The sequence below is a fragment of the Cryptomeria japonica genome, chromosome 3, assembly GCF_030272615.1.
Source record: "Cryptomeria japonica chromosome 3, Sugi_1.0, whole genome shotgun sequence".
Taxonomy (NCBI): domain Eukaryota; kingdom Viridiplantae; phylum Streptophyta; class Pinopsida; order Cupressales; family Cupressaceae; genus Cryptomeria; species Cryptomeria japonica.
In genome coordinates this window covers 350,353,241-350,377,098 of record NC_081407.1, presented here as the reverse complement: position 1 = coordinate 350,377,098, position 23,858 = coordinate 350,353,241, and the positions used below count along the sequence as shown (strand labels likewise).

Genomic DNA, 23,858 nt, shown 5'->3' with positions numbered 1-23,858 from the left:
CATATCAAAGACAATATATTGATATGTAGATAATGCTCTCCCTAGATATTGATACAATTACGAATGCTCTTAATTTAATAGTAGATGTTGTTTGAATGCTTTTATAGTGTTGAGTGCTAAGTAAGTTGAGTGCTAAGTAGATTAGATATAAAAATAAGGTTAACTCTTAAAATTCATATGTAAACTTGGTAAGTAAAACATTTGTACTTGAAGTCGACAAATAATAGTTAGTAGGAAAGGTTAGGCCATCTCAAATTTAAATTTCAGATTTAAAAGTTTTAAGCTCATTTTTGCAAATCACACAACCAAGTTGATTCACTTGCACAAATTGTAAATTCGAATCTAGACAAGAAAAGACAAACTAAGGATCAAAATTGATCTCTAAAAAATGAGTGCATATAAAATCAAATAAGACTTAAATTATACATTAACTTTTCACAAAAAAGCACACCACTTATACACCTATCATTACAAAAAAAGATCAACAAATCCAAACAAAACAAAAAAGAAAATATAAATTTTTTTCATTAAAATAAATTTATCTCATCTTGATAATAAATACCAAAATATGGTCAAATATTTATATCTACTTTTTTATTTTTATTTTAAAAAATTGTAGGTAAATGGTTTTGATTGGAGCTACAAATCACAAAAACCACTAATGAAGAACCTCATCCCAACACTAATATATATCAATGACTTCCCTATAAATCAATGAAGCCACTCATAAAGAACCTCATCCCAACATAAATACACCTAAATAACATCTCCATAAGAAATAAAACTTTGATAACAAGAATGACAAATAAAAAAAAAATTAACAAAATAATTTGTTAAAAATTCTCTATTATTACCCACATCAATATCATGCACTAATAAAGCATTAGATCCCATTCACATAAAATTAAGAGAAAGAGACAAAGTAAAAAACCTTAAAAAATCTTAAAAGAATTCTGGAATTTTGGATCATTACCTAATTATACACCATGAGAGATATGGTTAAAGACAATGCATAAATTTAATTAAGAAACAATCTTATAAAGCTTGTTGGAATTTCGGATCATTACCGCACAATCCAGGGTGAGATGCATGGTGAATTTGATGTGATATGGTGTTGAATGAGGGGGAGCAGTTACATGCCAGCAAAGGGTGATAAGGAAGGAAATGGAATAAATCAAAGACTTGCAATCCATGAAGCATGCTGTGTTCTCTCCCTAACAAATAGGAGGGGAGAGAGATGGTGGGAATAAGAATAAATGTGGCGTCATCGTGCTCATCAATACTCATTGCATCTCGGGGGACTTTGAAAACGCTTCCCGTGGGAGTCACACTGAAATCAGCTTCATCAACCTTATCACATTCATTCTGTTGCACTCGAGCTATTGCTGCTGCTGGTGACAAGAATAGGACTTTTGGCTCAACCAGTTTTCTATTCAGTGGATTAAACCCTCATATCACTCGCAGCTTCAGTGAGATGGGGAATAGGGGAGTGCCCAAGGCTCTCTATACACTGGGATTAACTAAGCCTGCCGAGTTATCTCTACCACAGGTCAGCTTCACATCTCTTCTTCTTTTGTTTCTTAATGAAGTATATGCTGGATTTATCTAGTGCCCGCAGTTCAAGTTGAGAAATGGGTTTATGCTTTCTTTCTTGTATACAGCAATCTTCTCCCATTTCTAACTTGTTTCCATGCCTGCTAAACGTTTGTTTTATGTGGGCGCCTATGTCGTTTTAGGGGGGCACAAGTAGTAATACTTTGGGCATATTACCCCCTCCCTGCTCCCCCGTCACCCACTTTTGATTGGGCTGTCGGTACTTTCGGAGCGATGAAATTTTTACAGTGTGTCGCTTTTTCATTTTACTGATTGCATTTGCTTTGATTGTAAGCGGTACAGATTGCATTTTCTGCAAAGGAAATTGACCTGAAAGAATGGAAGGGTGATATCTTGGCTGTGGGTGTGTTTGAGAAGGATGTATCGAATGGTGTATTCGAGAATGGTAGGTTGAAAGAGCTGGATGGCTTTGTTAATGGTGTGTTAAGCGAAGTTGCGAAGGAGGAGGACTTTTCAGGGAAGATCGGGCAGACAACATTCGTAAGGCTTTCTGGCTTTGGATTCCAGAGGCTGGGTTTAGTTGGGCTTGGAAAGAAGAATGGGGTAAACAAGGCGTTGAAGGGCTTCGGAGAGGCCCTTGCTGCGGCTGCTAAGAGTGCCCAGGCTATTCGTGTGGGCGTCATATTACCCTCCGCTCAAGACTTGTCAACTACTGTCAAGCTTGATTTTTTATCCGCCATCGCAGCAGGTTTTGCATTTCTGTTTGTTTTTTTATTGCCATGCGATTTCTGATGTGTTCAATAGGAGATTCGTTTGTCATGCTATTTCTGTTGTGTGTTCAATTGTAGAAATTCGTTTGTCATGTCATTTATGTTGTGTTCAATCGGAGATTTGTATATCATTGCTTACTCAGTGCCCTAATTCTTGTAGCTTTTACGAATTGTCAATGAGCGTTTGGAGTCTTGTGGTTTTCGATTCAATCCTCATTTCAATTATCCACCATCTCACTTGGTTGCGGTGGGGATCTGAAAGCTTTTGAGGATCTAATTTTTGTCTTTGCGTTGGATGCTTTTTCAGGAGTGCTTCTGGGCGTTCACGAGGACAATCGTTTCAAATCAGAGGCAAAACAGCCCCTTCTGAAGAGTTTGGATTTTCTTGAACTGGGCAGTGGTCTTGAGTTTGAACATAGATTTAAGTATGTAGAGCAAGTTTGCTCCGGTGTTTTTCTAACTAGGCATCTTGTGAATGCACCCGCAAATGTACTTACACCAAGTAAGTCAACTTATTTTGCAGTTTTTGTCGACAGTTTCCTCGTTCTCACTTAGAGGCGAGGTCACAATATAATCATTATACACTTACCAGGTTGTAGTGAGGCATAAATTTTAAAATAATCTGATAACAAGTGTGATAATAGGGTTTGCACAAAATACAGAAAACTGTAGAAACTTTGAACTGTCAGAAAATTTTGCATGCTCATTTTCAAGCATTCAGTACTCAAAAATTTGGAACCCAGCTTTACAAAAGTGAAGTTTTGTTGGTGATGGACATAAATTTTGATCAGAATCTTAGAGGAAAAATTGCGTAGGCATTGCTGGCTAGGAAAGAATTATCAGAAGGTTAAAACAACCAAAATATGAGAAACAAATCTTCAAAGTTTGAGTTGCTTTTTTGTTTCCACAAAGATCATTGAAAACTACATGTCTCTGATTTCTGCTCAATATCTTCTGGTTCACCATTGAAACTCTATGTCTGTGTTATCTACCTAATGTCTGTGGCTTGAGAAATCCTTTACAGTTTTACTTTTAACTTTTTTACTGTGAACCAAACTTTAAGGAAAAATAGCCATGTATTCTAATTCAGTTTTTCGGTTTTCCCTTAATTATTAATTACGGTTGTAGCAGCCTTTGCATAGAAGACTGTTTAAATGCAATAGCAGAAGATGGATGATGTTGGTAACTGAAAGACAAATGCAGAATTGTTTACAGCAGTTAATCTAGTTTTTGTTTAGAATATGTTTACTTGTGCTTTTCGATGTGATTATCTTGAGAGATGCTCTTCTCAATGTATTAGCTGCAATCTGAAGGCAATTCTTATCTTTATTATTGTGTTTATCCCATATAATGAAAAAAAACTGTGAATAATCTCTAATTGTGGGGTGTGATAGTAAGAGAAGTCCAAAGAGATGCATATTTTTGGTCTCTGGTTGATAGAGATATTATCTTCCCAAACTGGCCATGCAAGTAATACTCATTTTATTTGATCACCCTTCTTATGCAGGTGCACTTGCAGATGAAGCCTCCTTTATTGCTTCTACATACAGTGATGTGTTAACTGCAAAGATACTAGATGTAGAACAATGTAAAGAGCTGAAAATGGGATCATATTTAGGAGTAGCAGCAGCATCTGCTAACCCTCCAAAATTCATTCACCTTATTTATAAACCTCCAACCGGAGATGTTAAGACCAGGCTTGCTATAGTGGGAAAAGGGTTGACATTTGATAGGTATGCTTATACATTGATTTTTAATTTTACCTTTCACGTTTTAATCACATTTTAATGTTTTTGTATTATTTAGTGGTTATATGACTGTATATTATTCAATTTGTGCCTTCTTATGGTTCTTGACAAAGAAAACTGGATTTTGCACCTGAATTCCCTTTTAAGCTGCAGGATATGCTATCAGAAATGCTTGAGTTAATGAAATCTGATCCAATAAGCTTAATTTGTTATTCTCTTAAACACCTATCTATTCTCCCCAAACTCAGAACCTTATATAGTGTATGGTATTCATTAACCCGGTTTGTCTATAATCCATTCTGCTTTTTTTCTTTTCTTCTTTTTTTCTGTATTTTGAAATTATATTTATAGCCAAGTATGATGACATCTGATTGGGCTAAACTGAGCTTGTCTTTTACCTTAGTTCTGGTTTTGTTCATTGATTAATATGCAACTCAATAATTCCTATTCAATTTTTTAAAGATATGGATCAGCAAGGTCCTATGTAGGAAATTGAACCAAGTATATTTACAATGAATGCATATTCTATTGAAGAAAAAGATCGAGAAGGGTTTTATTGCAAAGCTAAAAAAGAATCTCCAAACAACTGCTTCAAGTAATTAAGGTAACAACACTCATGAATGATTTGGCGGCATGTAAATAATCAGTGTCTTCACATACAAAGCAATTTTATTTGAGTCTTAGTTGGAACACTAAACCTCAATAATTTAAGACTTTATCAAACATTAGCACTCACAATATAAACACTCCACACAAGCATAAGTATAATAAATAACATAGTTCCGTGGAGTTTCCTGACGGGGGGATACGGGGAGGTGGGAATGGGTTTTTAGGGATGGGGGACCAGGGGCCTGAATTTGAGGCACCACCTTAGAGAATTCTTCTTAAAACAACAACACTATAATTGTATTGAAATATATGTTTAACAGTAGTCTATATTGTGATGCTCAATCGGACCCATATTTATATTATTATTACAAGTGCTCTTAAAAATGACACAGTTCCTATAAATTTGGCACATCTAAAGGATGCCATGAAAAAATGAAATACAAACTGCTACCTTTATTTGCCTTCTTTCGTGTTGCTTTTGCGTGCTAATTTGTAGATTTCTTATGGGGTTCATTGAATTCCAAGCAAAAGTTTCAAAATCTGATGAACTTAGAAAGCCCAAAAAAATCGTTACAGTTTGTACCAAATATTGTACAGAAAAAGGGCTTTAGGGTTTTTAGTTAAATAATATTTTAAAACTTCATTTTTATTAGGTTTTTACAGTTTTTTTTTTCTATAAAAGCAACACTCACGACATAATAAGATTGTGTGTTTCATTATTATTTTGTAGGCGCTTTTTGGTTTTGCACGAGTGAGTATTGTTTTGTTGATAGTCCAATGTTTAGGGTTGAGTCATAATGTGGTGGTCACTGTTGCAGACTTGGACATTGTTGAGTGCCCTGGGTTTAAGTGTTGTTGCAGACTACTGGCCTGTGTTGAGTGCTTTTGTGACTACAAAAGTTGAAGTGAGTCGGATGTAATGTCCCCATCCTAGTCAGGGACTTGGGATTGAGGAGTCAGCTTATTTTTGGACCCTTGTAGGCTAACAGAGTATGGATAAAGGGGTCAGTAATGCAGTATCTTGAGAACTGGTCTGTCTATTTGTTCTAGTTCAGTGTTGAGTTCAGTTCTGGTCTTCGTTTCATCAGTTTCTGACATTTAATGAGGATTTCCTATTATTTTGGGAAAAATGTCTAAAAATAGACATGGTCCTATTTTCATTGGCATGGCGATTTGTGGCCCTAGCTTCTGACAGATTCAGTTTCCGAGGAATAATGAGAGAGAGATGAATTTTTAAGTGGTTTTTAGACAATTAATATTTTGATGAAATATTAATATAAAATCATAAAGTGCATCACTTAAATTTATTTAAGTGAAAATTTATTATCTCCTAAGCTAGGTGTTGCTTTTAGGGTTAAGTTGGGAACCCTAAAAGGAAGTTATTATTTTTAAATCCCTAATTGCCAAAAATCGCACCTTTTGGGTATTTAGGCAGCCAAGATGGAAATTAAACCTCATTTTCTTGATATTGAGCATTTGACATTTTCTTCTGAGCACTTGGCTATGGCGGCTAGGGTTTGGACTTGTTTTGGAGAGCGTGCATTCTTCAGAATTCAGTAGCTTTGAGATTGTGAAAGATCAATCGAATTGTGGCAGCTTGGTTGGCTTCATTCAGAAGTCAAATTGAATTGAATTGGGGCAGATTTGGCTTCTTACAAGGCAGATTTGTTGTAGGGTTTTCCTATTTACTATTTTGTTGTTGATTCTTCTGTGGTTTGGAGGATTCTTTTCCCAAACACACAGCTTGCTCATTTATTGGCACCATCTTCCACTGTTTGGGTGTCTTATTATTTAAATAAGAGCAGATCTGAATTGTTCCAGAATAAAAATCGCAACTTTGTAATTTGCTGATTTATTCTTTCTTTTCAATAAATTGGCTAAGGACCTATGGGTATGCTTCTAAATTCTCCAATTCATTGTTTTAGTTGATTAAATTCATGTATTATTCAATATGTGTTGCAAATTAAAGAAACCCTTTTCTGCAACTTTTGTCTATTTTTGAAAGACCATCTTAATAATTAAAAATTACAAAGAAGATCTACAAATTACAGCAGGTTGAAGAGTTGAACCAGCAAGGGTTCATCACATCGGATGACTATTGAATTGTAGTATTGTGTGAGTCTGTCTTCGAGTTGTGAGATGATTTAAGTCCAACTCTACAGGACACATATGCAGGGGAACTGAAGTCCAACTCCGCAAGAGATTGCTGTGATAGACAGGAATAGGGGATACATTTAATTTATTTTTAGGTTTTGTATTTTTTCCTTTACATTTTGTTTTCTAAAATTTAATACATTAAAATGCATGGGACATTGTTTCATTTTGTTTTAGCTTTTTAAATATACGAAAATCTAATATTTAAATCTTTTTTTAATTAATAATACATTTAATATATAAAATTTAACATAATTAGTATTTATAGAATTAAATTTTTAAATTTATTTCTTATATTAATTTCCTTTTGTAAATTTATATTAGTCAAATTTAATGATGTTTTTTTTGGGCAAATTTTGTCTCTGTTGAATTTGATCTAAATTTTGTCTCTGTCAAATATGAACCCTAACCTGAATCTTATGACGTAGGTAGATTCTATTGAAGGTTATCCATGTGAGAACTAAATTACAACACAACTTCATACCAGCTGCTAGTTGTAGATTGTTAACTGTCAACTATGTTTTGCCTGTGACAGTTGTAATGGACCAGTAAAACATTGCTCTTAAAAATAACACAGTTCCTATAAATTTGGTACATCCAAAGGATGACATTAAAAAAATAAAATAGAAACTGCTACCTTTATTTGCCTTCTTCCCTATTGCTTTTGTGTGCTAATTTCTAGATTTCTATATTCTAGGATTCATCAAATTCCAAGCAAAAATTTCAAATTTTGATGAACTTAAAAGAAAGCCCAAATAAATCATTACAATTCGCCCTAAACGTCATATAGAAAAGGGCTCTAGGTTTTTTAAAAAATGCATTTTTAATAAGGTTTTTAGTTTTTACAGATTTTTTAACTATGGAAGCAGCACCACGACATGCAAAAAGATTGCGAGTTTCATTGTTATTTTGTGGGTGTCTTTTTTGTTTTTGCAAGAGTAGTGAAGATGAAGAAAATGGGATAAAAGACATAAATAGATAAATGTAAGTGAAATACACAAGTTACCTTGCCTTTAACCTTCACATCTCATGGATTGAGCAGAAGTAGATGAACCCTTCTCCACTTGATTTGCTCCTTTAGATTGTTGTTGATGAGAGGAATGCGGTTGCTTATAGTAGTAGCATGATGTTAGGATGATAAGGATTGATAGATAGGAAATAGGGCAGTGTGTAGTTAGGAGATGAAGAGATAATCAAAATGAGAGCAAATGCCTCACTGTATAGATTTTCCATGAGGAAAATCAATGGCCAAGATGTGATGATAAATGGATGGTTAGGATTGATTTAGAGAGATGGCACGGATTGAAGACTTAGCCATGTAACAAGTGTCAAGTTTCACAAGGAGGAGGCATGCAAATGATGTGTCATAGGTGTAAGAGCTATATGCGCTCCCACATGGGAAAGGTCATGAAAGAGACATGTCTATGACATGTGTAAGAGGTAGGCTGGTTATGAGGTGACCTTTCATGCTCACTTGTGTGAGCAAGAGGAGGATAGGGACACTTGTCACATGACGACAAGTTTAGATCTTGATCTATGTGGATCGATTTGATGGCTAAGATTGTGTAGACAAGGATTGAGGGTGAGGGGGAATTAAATATTAGACTAAATTAATTAATTAAGTAGATATTAATTAATTGATTTAGTTGGAGGTATGTGGGATAAGGTTTAGGTAAATTTTTTTAATTAAAGGTAAAGATAACATATGAATTAGAGACTAGAATGGGATAAAGTCAAGTGTAGTCGGGTATGGACGAATTCAGGTGTCTACAATTAGTGTTTCATTGATAGTGCAATGTTTAGTGTTGAGTTGTAACGTGGTGACCATTGTCGTAGACATGGACATTGTTGAGTGCCCTGTGTTTAAGTGCTGTTTTGGCATTGCAGACTATTGGCTTGTGTTGAGTGCTGTTGTATTGCAAAAGTGGGAGAGAGTCGGGTGACTATTGAATTATAGTATTGTGTGAGTTTGTGAGTCTGTATTTGAGCCTTGAGATGATTAAAGTCCATCTCTACAGGACTCAGATGTAGGTGAAGTGAAGTCCAACTCTGGAAGAGATGGCTGTGGGAGGTGTTAAGGATGTAGCCTCTTTCGGATTGAAGCAAGCAATATACTATGAGTAAAATAATACACACATATATATGTTTGAATAGAAATACATACACACACACACACATATATATTTATTATTTCAGCTAAAATCATATACATATTGAATGAAAGTAACATTAACATATTATCATTGTATTTATCCGATGACTTTCAAATCATGTTCAATATTACTACTACTGAATTGTTATTGTTAAGAACGATAGTATCGAGCACGATAAATAATTCAGTGCATAACTAATAACGGTTGACAATATATGGTGAAGCGCTATGGTTACATAGGGTCATGACCCTACGTGGCATGCCACGTAGGGGTCATGCCTCTATGTAGACATAACCCTTCACCGATATACATATGCCCAATGATATCAATGCTTGCCGATAATTATAATCAATAACAGTGGCAATTGTTATACAACAAGCAGTCAATAATAAAATCAGTTATTATTTGACAGAATCAAATATATATATCAGATATACGTTGAAATAAAAGACTATTGTTTTTCTCTATCATTGATCTATATTCCTACATGGTATAGAGAAATAAATAAAAGATAGTGAGATTTTTTAATTAAAATTCAGACTGGGAAGAACAATCATGGTGAACAGTGTTAAAGTGGAGGATAGAAAATTCGAATAATAGCAATTCTTCAAGAACTTGAACTGGATGCATACATTGAAGAAGACACAAAGATGCTCGAAGACGAACCAGAGAAAACAACTTGGAAAAGACACAACAACAAGGCTAAGAAAATAATAATTGATGCTATTAAAGACCACATTTTTCCAACCATATCAAAACTAACTACTGCTTATGATATGTTCAAGACCATCCAAAATACATATGAAATAAATAATGCAAGCAAATTGCTTACTTTAAAACAACAATTAATGCATATCAACATGAACAAAGGAGAAACAATCACATCCTATTTCATGAGGATTTCAGAGTTGAAAGACCAATTGACAACTATTGGAAATAATGTAGATGATATGGAGCTATCTCTAATAGCACTTAAGGTATTACCATCTAGTTGGGAATCCTTTATTCAAGGCATTAGTGCTCGACTGACACTACCGAAATTCGATCAACTGAAGAACGATTGCACTCAAGAAGAATCTCGACTAATTATAAGAGGGATGGGTCCAAACAAAGAGGGAGAAATTCAAGCACTGTATGCTAACACAAGCAACAAAGGGAAGAAAAAGAAGTTCAAACGGAAGAGAGGAAATAATCACAAAAACAAAGACTTCTCCAAGATTCAATGCTACAGGGGTGATAAATCTAGAGACACTCACAGGTTCTGCCCAGAAAGAAAGAAAGCCCAAGCAACCATAGCTGAAGTCAAGGAAGTAGAGAGTAGAGAATCCTCTATTTTTCTTAGCCTTATCAAGCGAACTAAATTCAAACAAACATATGTGGATAATTGATAACGGAGCATCACGACACATAACCGGATTTAGAGATCAATTCAAAACCTTTGAAGGGCACTCAACTGAAGAAGTTACAATTGGAGACAATTCTACCTATCCAGTGAAAGGAATTGGGACCTGCTCAATTCAATTAAGAATAGGAGTTACATTTCAATTGAAAGATTTTCTTTTTGTACTGGGTATTAAAAGGAATTTGGTCTCTATTTCAGGACTAGCTGATCAAGGATATCGCGTCACCTTCCACGAAGATAAAGTTCTACTCTGGCCTAAAAATTCTAACATAAAGAACGCTATTCCTATAGGATCTAGAGATGGTAGTTTATATAAACTATGTAATACTCAAAAACATGCACTAAATCATGAAGTATCAAATTCTAATGAAATTTGGCATAGAAGATTAGGACATCTTCGGTTTAGTGCCCTACCTTCTATAGGAAAGATCACCACAGGATTACCTAATCTAAAATCTGATCATGGTGGAACTTGTAAAGGATGTGCTTTAGGGAAGAACTCAAAAGGGTCCTTTCCTTCAAGTGAACACAAATCAAAAGTTGTACTAGAACTTGTCCACACTGATTTGTGTGGTCCAATGTCATTACCATTACTAGGGGGATTTTTGTATTACGTGATATTTGTTGATGACTACTCTAGGAAAACTTGGATCTATTTCATAAAACTCAAAGAATCAAATGAAGTGTTATTGAAATTCAAAGAATTTAAAGCCTTAGTGGAAAATCAAACTGGGAAGAAAATAAAGACTTTAAGATCAGATAATGGGGGTGAATATATCTCTGAAAATTTTAAAGAATTCTGCATTTTTGTTGGGATTAAGAGGGAGTGTATAGTACCTTATAATCCTCAACAGAATGGAGTCGCAAAAAGGAAAAACAAAACCATCATCGAAGCCGCTAAAGCCATGATGCATGATCAAAATCTACATATCTCATTCTGGGTTGGAGCCTCAAATACAACTCTATATATTCAAAACAGATGCCCTCATTCAATCTTAGAGAATATAACACCTGAAGAAGCCTTTATAGGGAATAAACCAGATTTAAGCCATCTAAGAATCTTTGGTTGTCACGTGTATATCCACGTTCCTAAAGAAAAGAGGACCAAACTAGAACCCTTCGGGAAGAAAGGCATATTTGTTGGCTACAATGAAACCACTAAAGGATACAGAGTCTATATTCCAAGACGAAGATCTATTGAAATCAGTAGAGATGTCAAATTTGAAGAAGATGCTGCTTATAAACTCTCTATAAGTGCAGAAGATGATCAAATCACAGAATTAGATGAAAATCTTACAATTGAGAATCAGAGGGAGAATAGCATAGAAGATCATGAACCTCAATCATCTAATTTTGAGAATGCTGAAAATCCTAACAACAAGAAAAGACCTCTATGGGCAAGAAAGATGATTGAAGAAAATAATGTGGAACCTGATGAAATCTTCAGAGAGAATGAGAAAACAAGAAGTCAATCATGCTATGTTGCACTCATGACCAAGCTTACAAAATCTGAACCATCAAATATTGAAGAGGCTTTAACATGTCAAGTTTGGAAAGATGCAATGATTGAGGAATACCAATCTATCTTAAAAAATGATGTTTGGGACATTGTACCTAGACCAAAAGACAAATCAGTTGTCTCTTCAAAGTGGTTATTCAAAATCAAATATGCACCAGATGGTAGTATTGAAAAACACAAAGCTAGATTCGTTGCCAGGGGGTTTTCTCAAAAGGCTGGAATTGATTACGAAGAGACATTTGCTCCAGTTGCCCGATATACTTCTGTAAGAACCATTATTGCCATTGCAGCGTCTAAAGGGTGGAAGATACATCAAATGGATGTAAAGACCGCATTTTTGAATGGTGTTATTGATGAAGAAGTATATATAGAACAACTTGAAGACTTTGCTACACATGATAGAAACCTCTATGTGTGTAAACTGAAAAAAGCTCTCTACGGCCTTAAGCAAGCTCCTAGGGCATGGTATGAAAGGATAGATAGTTATCTCTCCAAGCTAGGATATTCCAAAAATGAAGCAGATCCTAACATATACTTCAAAATATCAAATGGTGACATGTTAATACTTGTTCTCTATGTTGATGACTTGTTGATAACAGGAGAAGATCATCTTATTGCAAAATGCAAACAAGATCTTGTGGCTGAATTTGATATGAAGGATCTAGGTCTTCTGCACTATTTTCTGGGTCTAGAAATATGGCAAAAAGAGAATTATATTTTCCTAAATCAAGGAAAATACACCATTGATATCTTGACCAAATTTGGTATGAGGGATTGTAAACCTCTATCCACTCCAATGGAAACAAATCTTTATAAGCTCAAAAGTGAAGCAGTAGATTCAGAACCTACAGATCCTACATACTATAGACCATTTATTGGATCTCTTATGTACTTGGTAAACACTCGCCCTGATATTTGTTACGCTACTAATGTGTTAAGTCATTTCATGTGCGAACCTAAGAAGATTCACCTAATGGCCGCTAAGCATATTCTGAGATACTTGCATAGTACTATTGGGCTTGGCTTGAAGTATGAAAATGTTGAGATACAACTCCAAGGGTATTCTGATTCCGACTCGGGAGACAATTCCATTGATCGTAAAAGTACAACGGGGTGTTGTTTTAGTCTTGGATCGGCTATGATATCCTGGTTTAGTAGAAAACAGTGAGCAATTGCTCAGAGTTCCACTGAAGCCGAATAAATGGCTGCCTCCATGGGAGGTCGTGAAGCAGTGTGGTTAAGGAAATTGCTAGTTGGACTATTTGGGAAGCCCCTGAACCCCATTGTGATTCACTGTGATAATCAAAGCTGCATCATACTTTTTGTAAATCCAGTTTTTCATAATTGATCCAAGCATATAGAAATCCCTTAGCATTACATAAGAGATATGGTTGACAGAGATGTTATCAAATTGGCCTACATTAGCACTGAAGAGCAAAGTGCTGACATATTCACCAAACCTCTTGCAAAGTTGAAAGTGGAGTACTTTAGAGGTAAACTTGGTATGACTAAATTATAATTGAAATTTCTGATATTGAATCTCAGTCATATGTAATTTGATATATTCATGAATATTTTGGATGCAATATTGTATTTGTGTGTTATGTCATGAAAGGTGGCGATCTTTCATGTGATGTATGTGTAAGATCACTATTGTAAGGTGACGACCTCAACAATAGCTCGATCTGTTATCAAGATTGACTACATTAAGTTGCTGTCCCGGAATGTGCCGGAAATCTTGATACTAAATTTGTTATGTTGAGTTATTGATTTGTTGCCATTAAGTTTTGTCTCGAAATGTGTTGGAGATTATGATAACAATCATATCATGATTGACTACATTAATTTGCTGTCCCGGAATGTGCTAGATGTCATGATACTTAAATTATTGCTCCTATGATAATGACAACAATTAATATGTTGAAGAATATAATACCTGTGATAATGACAATCTTACAATTGTCACGAGGATCAAGGTTGTTATTTGATAGACTTCATGTAGTTGTTGTCCCAGAGTGCTGGAGATCAGATAATCCATATCTCCCTGAGATATGAAGTATTTCACTGGTAAGCATTACTGAGTGAATGTATATGCTCATGCCAAATGAATGTATATCTAGAATGTTGTCCCTTAAACATAATTATGAAATTCAATCTTCTTTAGCTAAGAGGGATTGTTAAGGATGTAGCCTCATTCGGATTGAAGCATGCAATATATTATGAGGAAAATAATACACACATATATATATAGAAATACACACACACACACACACACACACACACGCACACAGATATATATATTATTTCAGTTAAAATCATATACATATTGAATGAAAGTAACATTAACATATTATCATTGTATTTATCCGATGACTTTCAAATCATGTTTGATATTAGTACTACTGAATTGTTATTGTTAAGCACGATAGTATCGAGCACGATAAATAATTCGGTGCATAACTAATAACGGTTGACAATATATGGTGAAGCGCTATGGTTACGTAGGGTCTGGACCCTACGTGGTCATGCCTCTACGTAGACATAACCCTTCACCGATATACATATGCCCAATGATATCGATGCTTGCTGATAACCATAATCAATAACAGTGGCAATTACGTTATACAGCAAGCAGTCGATAATAAAATCAGTTATTATTTGACAGAATCAAATATATATATCAGATATACATTGAAATAAAAGACTTGTTTTTCTCTATCACTGATCTATATTCCTTAGCAGGAGGCAGAAATAGGTGATACATTTCATCTGTTTTTTAGGTTTTCTATTTTTTCTTTTACATTTTTTTTTTTACTTTATCTTTTTGTTTTCTATTAAGTTTAATACATAAAAATGCATTGACATTATTTCATTTTCATTTTAACTTTTAAGTATATTAAAATCTAATATTCAAAAATATTTATCAGATTTATAATTAATAATATGTTATATATATAAAATTTTACATATTTAGTAATTACAATATTTGAGTTAAATTTTTAAAATTTATTTATACCTTAATATTATAAATTTATTTTCTTATATTAATTTTCTTTTATAAATTTATATAGTTAAATTTAAGCATGATGTTTTTTTGGGCAAAGTTGTCTTTGCTAATTTGATCCAAATTTTGTCCTTGTCAAACATGAACGCTAACATGGATCTTGTGACATAGTTAGATTCTATTGAAGGTTATCCATGTGAGAACAAAATCACAGCACAACTTTTCTTACCAGCTGCCAGCTGTAGATTGTTAGCTGTCAAATATGTTATGCCTGTGACAGTAGTAATCGACCAGTATAATCTGTGGATGACCTCAAAGTCAATATTCCCGCTCACAATATAACTTGCAGCTCCTGGACAGCATCATCATCTGTTGCAAAATATTCACTTGATGCTGATTCTCTTCTGCCACACAATTTCCTTTTTATTGGCAAAATTACTGCAAGCCAGTGTATGTTAGGAACACATGGTTAATGGCAAATCTAACATGGAAAATCCATGTTTTTCTACCATCAATTTCTTCAAGCATTAGTAAACAATTATAATACATATATATGACGTCAATAGCATAATCATGATTTCAAGGCATGAAAAGAAAGTAACAAGGAAGAATGACAAAGGAAAAGGAGGACTATTACGAGTCTCATCAACTTCAAAGATGACATCTCAGTATCCTTTTGTGTGTTGACTACTCGTTAAATCTTCATCTAAAATGCAACTCCTTCCTATATTTGGAAATAGTTTGGGAAGCATGTCCAAAATGTTCATAAAATTAGCTCTAGTTATAATTTCTCATTCTACTCAAACATCTGATTTCCCTCTTTTGAAGTTTTGACCAGTGGAGCTAGTCAAACCTGTCTTTGGTTGTACGTGAGACATTTTAGTGGCCAATGTAGGAAAAAGCAATTAGGAAGCAAACTGTACCTGTGGATTTTTTCCCTTATTTGAATAACCTGTCTTTTTAATCCTTTTTTTCTTTTTTTCCAAAAATGAGAAACAGTGATTTTAATGGGGACTGACAACTCAGGCGATACATGCTTTAATTTAAAATATGAAAATCAACTAAAACATTACTTATAAGTTATTAGCATTACCGTGAGGTCCATTCACATTGGTCCATGGATATGCTATTGCCCAAAGGTCAGAAAGCTCAAAATGGCTTCTTACATTGATGTTGGTTATTGATCATGACTATGAGTTAAAAAAATGCAATCCACTATAATCAAGGAAGTTTAATAATTTTGAGCCATGATATATATAAAAATTTCCTTAAAAGACTTGCTTTGTATTTTTTTCTTTTTAGAACTTATTATGCAATCCATCTCTTGTTCTCCATTCCACCAATGATCAAGCTCTTGAAATTTGCAATTTGCAATTTGACTTTATATTCAAAGTTTTCAGGGAATGCTTAGGCAGCCATATAACATAAATGCTCTTTTCCTAGAAAATCATGATTTTCTCTACGCACCTTTTCTTGTTCAGAGAATCAGAAGATAAGAAAATTCCATTAGAGATAATAATTTTTTAGATTTTCCTCTTTATACTGTTCCTACAACTCGCTCCAAAAAAAATACTTTGGCATCTGGTAAAGAGTGATCAATTTTATGCTTTCTCAGATATCTTATTGGTGGTTGAATGCTTTGTAGTTTGTAAAACTTCATGCCCAAAGGCTGCAGTGTACATGGCCTTCAAAAGTGTCACATTTTTATGCATCATATTGTTGGATTATTTGATAATATTTGTAAAAAATTGTTATTTGAAGTTACGCATGAGGGTCACACTGGATCATAAATTAATTGAAAATATAAAAAGGGCTATGCATATGTGAATATGCAAGACATAGCAAATAGAATGCTCACATGCTGTGCACCATGGTGGTAGATTTCCACAAGAACTTTCCCGTGGGTAGAGGGCAGGGGGATGTGGTGGGGAAGCTCCTGAGCTGCCCTCCTTTGAAGGGCCGACTTGGGGATATCTTGTTGCCTTAACTTTCTATTTTCCATGGGAACTCATCACCCCTTTAGGGTCCCAACCACAACCAATGTTTTTTTAAAATCAGCTAAAAGTTTTCCTAAAAGAAAAAAACTAGCGTAAACACATTTTGATTTCTTCACATGAGCTCAAAATGTATCTTCACTTTTGTGTTTGAGGTTGGAGCTGTGTGTGACGTTATGGTCGTATGTACATCCTCATTGTAATCTGCAAAGCTCATTCGATCCTATTTTGACATATATATCTCCTGCTTTAGCATTTGGTGTTGCTCTCTGTTGTGAGACTAGTAACTCTATAAGAATCAATTCTATTTTTGTGTGGTCTAGTATCATTATGTTTTTATTTCAATTTTTAAAGTTTAAATATAATTTTATTTTCATGCCCATTCCCTTGACCATTCTTTTCTTCTAGATTTCCTATATCACCTTCGTGCAGTTCATTGTTATTCCCAAAAGGGGATTTGGTGGAACATATTAAATTGAGCTGCAGGGCCGTTCCCAACTATTGCATAGGTTTTGTATTGTCTCTAATGTGTGTGAGTCAAGTATATGTCATCAAAATGCTGTTTGAATAATCCTGAGCCTATATTCATGTACGAGGTTGTATGTCTAGACCTAATCTATCTTCTGATCTTTCTTCTTTCACATCATTTTGTCAGGACTATTCCTATGTTTTATGAAGTTATTCATTTATTTCAATTAATATTTGAGCAGTGGAGGTTACAACCTCAAGACAGGACCAGGCTGCAGTATTGAATTGATGAAGTTTGACATGGGAGGTTCTGCGGCAGCTTTAGGTGCAGCAAAAGCTATTGGTCAAATCAAGCCTTTAGGGGTGGAGGTGAGTATGGATTATATGGATAGCTTGTAGTTTTAAAATTGTATTATAATTTATTACTTTACTAATCGTAGCTTATGTTTTTTGAAACACAAAGCATTGCATACTGCAAACCTAAGTGTGAATGGTTGTTTGAAGCACAAAGCATAATAATTTATTCCTTTTATTATTTGTAATGATCAGCTTATATTTTTGAAGCATAAAACATTATTTACTGTAAAATTGTAAATCTATTTAGTATGAATGTTCTGTTATGTTTTATCTTTGGCAGGTTCATTTTATTGTTGCAGCATGTGAGAACATGATCAGTGGCACTGGTATGCGGCCTGGCGATGTAATTACAGCTTCAAATGGGAAGACAATTGAGGTAATCATGTGGTATAACAATGGGCTTTGTAAATAATTGGTTCTCTACCAAATTTGATATCGCTAACAATATAACTTTGAATATTTTAATTGTTTTTAACTTTTTAGGATTTTACTTAATGAAGTTTTATCAGCTTAAACTAAAGTTATCTTTGAACCTATTTCCTTAAAAGCTAGTGTAAACAAATTTTGAAAATCCTTTAATCGCAGTTCATTTGGGTCAGGAGCTTCGATGTTACTCTCATTCAAAATTTCATAAGGGAATTCTATTTAGCATATTTTCACTTCATGCTTTCAAAGATAGATTTCATTGTGCAGTGGCTCATGTTTTTTTTTTCATGTTTGGATTTCTTGATGCAGTTTGCCTTGTAAAATTTAGATCTAGGTTTCTGTGCATTAATATCAAGTCAGTAGCCATGGTTGGCTTCCAAAAGCCATTGTTTTTAAGATTTGTATAAAAAACTTGATGTCAATTGCTTGTTTTTTTTCCCTGATTTTTACGTGAACCAAATGATACCATTTTTTTAGTGTTGACTATTTTCCATTTTTTTGAACATGTCTATTAGTGACACCATAGTTGTTGATTCGGGACTAATCTTTCAGTCTCTGTAGTAACTAAACAATGATGATATCAAGTACTCTAATCATGTCCTATAATGGGGTGCACAATATGTTTACCCGGTTCACTGCCTTTGAAAGAACATGTAGGTTTGAAGGAAAGCCTCCAAATTATTTTTTAAAGGTCATTTCATATCCTTCTAATTTTGTCATACTCTTAAGTTGCCAGGTTTGCCATTTTCTGTTTGAAATTCAAAAAATTGTCAGTAATGTATAGATTTAATAGGAATCATCTAGGTTCCTTTTTAAAGGCCCCTTTAAATCCTACAAATTTTGCCTTTGAGCATATATTCAGACTACATTATTTTATTGCTGTACTCTAATTATTGGGTTTGCTGAATTTTCTGTTTGAAATTCTAATTTTGGTTTTTTCTATATTGTATGATGATGTTTGTCAAGTTAATCAAATATGGTACACCTTATCAATTTATTTTCTGATAACCCTAGATAAAAATGAAATATGTAATATAAATAAAATTTAGCTTCGGTGAGTTGTTTGCATATTTTGAGTATGCTTTTCTGATTGGGGGTTTCGCAGAGGAACTCTATATGACACAACCTCAAGGATTTGAGATTTGAGATTTCTAATGGCAAGTCCTTCAGGCGTGCAAATTGATAAAAAAAACCTTATGCTAAGGGCTTGGTATGCTCAAATGGATAGCTATTGACAACATTATGGATTTTTCTGTAATGTTCCCTTTATCCGAACCTTATAATTTAATTAAATAATTAAAATTTAAGTTGTCGCGATTAAATAAATTTATTGACGACTTATTTTAGTTATTTAATAAGGTTATTAAAGTGACTTTTATGTCAATGATGAATTAAAAGATGGGTAACTTTATTATTTCCCTTTAGCTATGTTTAAAATTTAAAAGAAGGGAATAAAGATCCCAGAAGATTTTGAGAGGTTATTTAAAAGGCAGTTTGGGGTTGAGTGGGATTATGTTTTTTAGCAAGCCCTAGGACGGAAACCCTTGGGTTTTGCCAGAATTCGCAGCTGCACTATATTGTTCGTATTTTTGAAGGCATCCTGGAGATTTCTCAGAGGGAAAGATAAAGTTTAGATGACTGGTTTGATTTAATTATTTTATTGGATAAAAGTAAAGCTTTCAATTTGCATTCTGGGCATCACATTTTTGGAGAGTTGATGTTTTATTTATCTTATTTGGCTATGGAATATGTATCCTTGGTGTCCATGATTAAACAAGTAAAGATTATTGTTTTTAAAATGATTGAGGCTTATGAATGATTGTTGGTGTAGAAGCCTTATCAACCGTGGAAAAAAGAGGCGAGTATCATTATCGAAAGCCTTTCTGTAGTCGTGAAGGAATTATTAATGGGATGCGGCCGAAAGATAATGAATGCAAATATTAATAAAATAATGCTACGAGTCGATTTATATTAAGGATGCATAGTTTGGGTGCTTGTGTATAAGGAAAAAATAATTCTTGAAGGTATTCACGGTGCAGTAATATTGGTGCGATTCACATTTTGTTGGCACAGGTCCCTTTGTTGCGTTGCATTTTATTGTGACTTTTGGGAATGATTGTTGATTATTAGTGTTGACTGAGAAGATTACGAGTGTTGAGCAATTGTTTTCTCTCCTTGTTTAGTTGTTGATTTAATATGTTTGCATTGTTGGGTGCATGAAATAAAGTACTTTGGAGATCATTGGTTTAATTCTTGCCATCATGGCATTTCCCCTGGAGTTGTGGCTTCAATTTCGCTTGTCTCATCAAAAGCAAGTCTAAAGAAAACAAAGGTGATATTATTTCTGCTATGCATGGAGGAATAATCTAACCTCAGGTGTGAGCTTTGGCTCAAATCAGATAGACAGGGAGTGATAATAGAATTGAGACAAAAATGAGGGGGAAATCGCAAGACATCGCAAGGCAACTCTTATTCTACCAAGACAATGCACAGTATCACAATGGTATGCACCAAAATTGAGGATAACTTCAACTAGGTTTCAAATCTGCTTTCTTGAATGGTGCATGGCCCACCTTGTTGACTGTTCTAAGGCTCAGAAAAAATGCAATCGACACCTGAGTGATTACCTCCTCTGTGGAGATCTTCAATATTAGCACCTCACTACTGCTGATGAGGCAAAAAGAATGTCATACGGATGCCTGCAACAACAGTTAGAACAGCATCGTAATCCCAACCAACAAGCTGTGCTTAGTGAAATCTCTATCGAGCCTTTACTCAAGCCCTGAATGAATTTGTCATCACAAGCTTCAAGGTTGTCTTCTCACACTATACTGGTCTCTTCAAGAACTTTATCCAATCCTAGCAACATAATTTTTTTCCCATTTTTTTTAATTTTTTAAATTTTTTTGATATGGCTAGGCTGTAGGGGATGGCTAGCCATCCTTGGGATGGTTGGGGGACATCTAGGCATCCCCTGTTGTACCCTTTCGTTTTTTAGCCGTTCCCATGTCCCTGATATGTTTTAAGGATGGAACAACAAGATTTGGCCAGGAGATGTGTCCCTATGGAACATAAGAATTAATGCTTACTACTTTGTTGGGAAATTTAAAAAAGGATAGTTTGTGACTGGTGTGAGAATCTTGTATAGCATAAGTTGTTGGCTTGATGATGATTGTAATGTATTCATCACTTGTTGTCATTGATGAAACACTCTCACACACACATATGATTACATTGACTACCGATGTAACTTCAATTGGTTTACACTGTCAACCGATATGTGCATAAGAGACAACCTATGGCTACACTAAATCGGCATCAAAATGAAGATGAAGATGAAGATGAAGATGGAGATCAAGCGGAAGATTCCAGGATTTTGTTCCAATCGATATTGACTGTTCTAATCGGCATCTGATTTTGTGATGAGTTACCCACACCGATTTCTTGGCGGTCATTTTTGTGATGAGTTTTGGTCACTTGTCTAGATACACTGCACCTAGGAAATTGTGTTTTGATTTCCTTAGGCCGACATAAGATTTGAATGTCTATTTTAAGACATCTTAGTGAATCATATGAAATATATAGAGAATGAGTATGGTTATGATGTTATGCGAATACTGATATGCATCAAGAGTGAAAGCTTTTGTTGAAGAGCGATAAGATGAAGAGTAGTGTTGAATGTACTTAGAAGGATCTGATCAAGCAAGTATTGTGCTACTCAGAACAGATCAAACCATTCTTGTTGTTTTCTAATCATTACAACAGAATCAAATCCCCTAACCGGGTAAGCTCTAACAAGCTTCATTGTACAAATCCTCTAACAAGGTGATCCATTAGTTTGGATTCTCAAATCCTCCAACGAGGTTACTCGTAACAGGGTAGTACTCTTAATAGGGTATAAGCTTCTAATCAAGCTTTGGGATCTCTAACAAGATTCGCTCCTAGCAGAGCACTTTGTAGACCTTAACCGGTCAATTATCTATTACTGCAGATAGTTAACTTGTGAGTTCCATCTCACTGTGGTTTTTACCTATTTGGGTTTTCCACGTATAAACACTTGTGTTATGGTGGATGCTTTACTTTTTGTGGATGCTGTTATATCATTTTGGATAGCATGTATTTTGTTTAAATGCTTGGTTAAGTTCATCTACCGGTTAGTGTTTGAAGTAGTGTTTTATTTGGTGTCACTGATTCACCCCCCCCTCTCAGTGCTTTTCAAGTCCATCATAAGTATGCTATCTGGAGTGCATTTATTTGATGCTTTAGGTATCTTTGTGTGCATGTTTAAAGTGATGTGATATTTTTTGCTTTACTTACGGTATTCCAATAGGTTGAAGTAATTAGATGAAGCTGCCTGCCCATGGGTTCGGTCTGATGGGATAATATGTTTCGTGCAAAACATTTTTGGCAAGGAAGGACTCTCCAAGACAAGCAGATGCTCTATCAATACAGAACCTCAAGGTCCTGATTATGCAAAAACATGAGACTACATATTTAAGCTCTTAAAGATCTACACTTGTCATGATAGGTGGTTTATAAGCCTTGGTTTAGTGTTGTATTGCCATCAGCTGCCTTAGTTATTGTTGATGCTTTCTTGTTCTACATTGACTGGTGTTCTTGTTGGTAACATTTTTTGTAAGAAAGGATCCACAAGAAAAGAAGATTCTAGTACAAAACCACGATGCCCATTTTTTTTGAAGCACTAAACTTCATATGTAAGCACTGAAAATTATCTTGGGTTGCAACAAAGGCATATAAGTTTGGTTTATTGTTATAATACCACTAACCTATGTCACAAGGTTTGAGTTTGGCAACCATAAAATTCGGATGAAATTCGGCAAGGGAAAAAAATTCGAAAAAAAATTCGTGATTAAATTCGCCTTATATAAATTCAAATTTATAACATATATAAATAATATATTTACAAAATGATTAAAAATTGTTTAAAATTGATAGATAGATTTGGATTTATCCATATCAAACATATAAAAATATAAATATATACATATTTATAATCTAAAATCAAAAATTGATTTAGAATATTACATAACATATTATATTATGTATATAATAAGCAAAATCACCATAAATTAAATTGATAATTTATAAATTACATAATATTAAATTTTAAACATATATAATATTATATTAAAAAATTAAAAATATTAAACTTCCCATATAACATTTTAAACATATATAATATTATATTAATAAATTAGAAATATTGAATTTCAAATAAAACTGTATTAAATATTAAAGTATAACTATAATTCTTAAATTAATAACAGTTCAGATTTGGTGTTTTGACTGTCTTAGTTTTTAATTGATACATAGAGGCATCAACTCTTTGCTTTCTTATCGCTGGACAGGTACCCACGCGCCATACTAATCATCGCAAAATCCCTAGATAAAAGTCTAGACCAATTTCAAATGCTCTCAGAAACTAATCCAAATTTTGAAGCTGCCATACTTAGAAATGTCTGTATGCTGGTCAAATAAAGGTGGGAAAAACCCTGACAAACTTTGATGAATGAAAAAATCGTGACAAACCCTAAATAAGGCAGAGAAAATCCCGACAAACCCAATAGAGGCAGAGAAAATCATGATGAACCTAAAGAAGCCAGAAAGAAAGTTTTCCGAACCTTAAAAAAGCTGGAAAATCCCTAAAAAAGTGTTTTTCTGAAATATATCTCATTTTTA

The 23,858-nt window shown here is 34.2% G+C and overlaps 1 protein-coding gene across 2 annotated transcripts in view; it reads left to right on the top strand.

Moving 5' to 3' along the window:
- Positions 1 to 1,061: 1,061 nt before the first annotated feature.
- LOC131076518 (leucine aminopeptidase 1) overlaps positions 1,062 to 23,858 on the top strand; it is a 43,075-nt gene continuing 20,278 nt past the window's right edge. Inside the window, exons 1-6 of one of the 2 annotated variants that reach the window (XR_009113385.2) lie at positions 1,062 to 1,549; positions 1,897 to 2,302; positions 2,632 to 2,826; positions 3,832 to 4,057; positions 17,618 to 17,744; positions 18,013 to 18,108. Coding sequence is in view for 1 of the 2 variants with exons in the window: in XM_058013752.2 (XP_057869735.1) it covers positions 1,238 to 1,549; positions 1,897 to 2,302; positions 2,632 to 2,826; positions 3,832 to 4,057; positions 17,618 to 17,744; positions 18,013 to 18,108 (1,362 nt within the window). In the remaining variant the exon portion in view is untranslated. The remainder of the gene's footprint in view (positions 1,550 to 1,896; positions 2,303 to 2,631; positions 2,827 to 3,831; positions 4,058 to 17,617; positions 17,745 to 18,012; positions 18,109 to 23,858) is intronic. The other variant, XM_058013752.2, reaches the window with a different exon arrangement.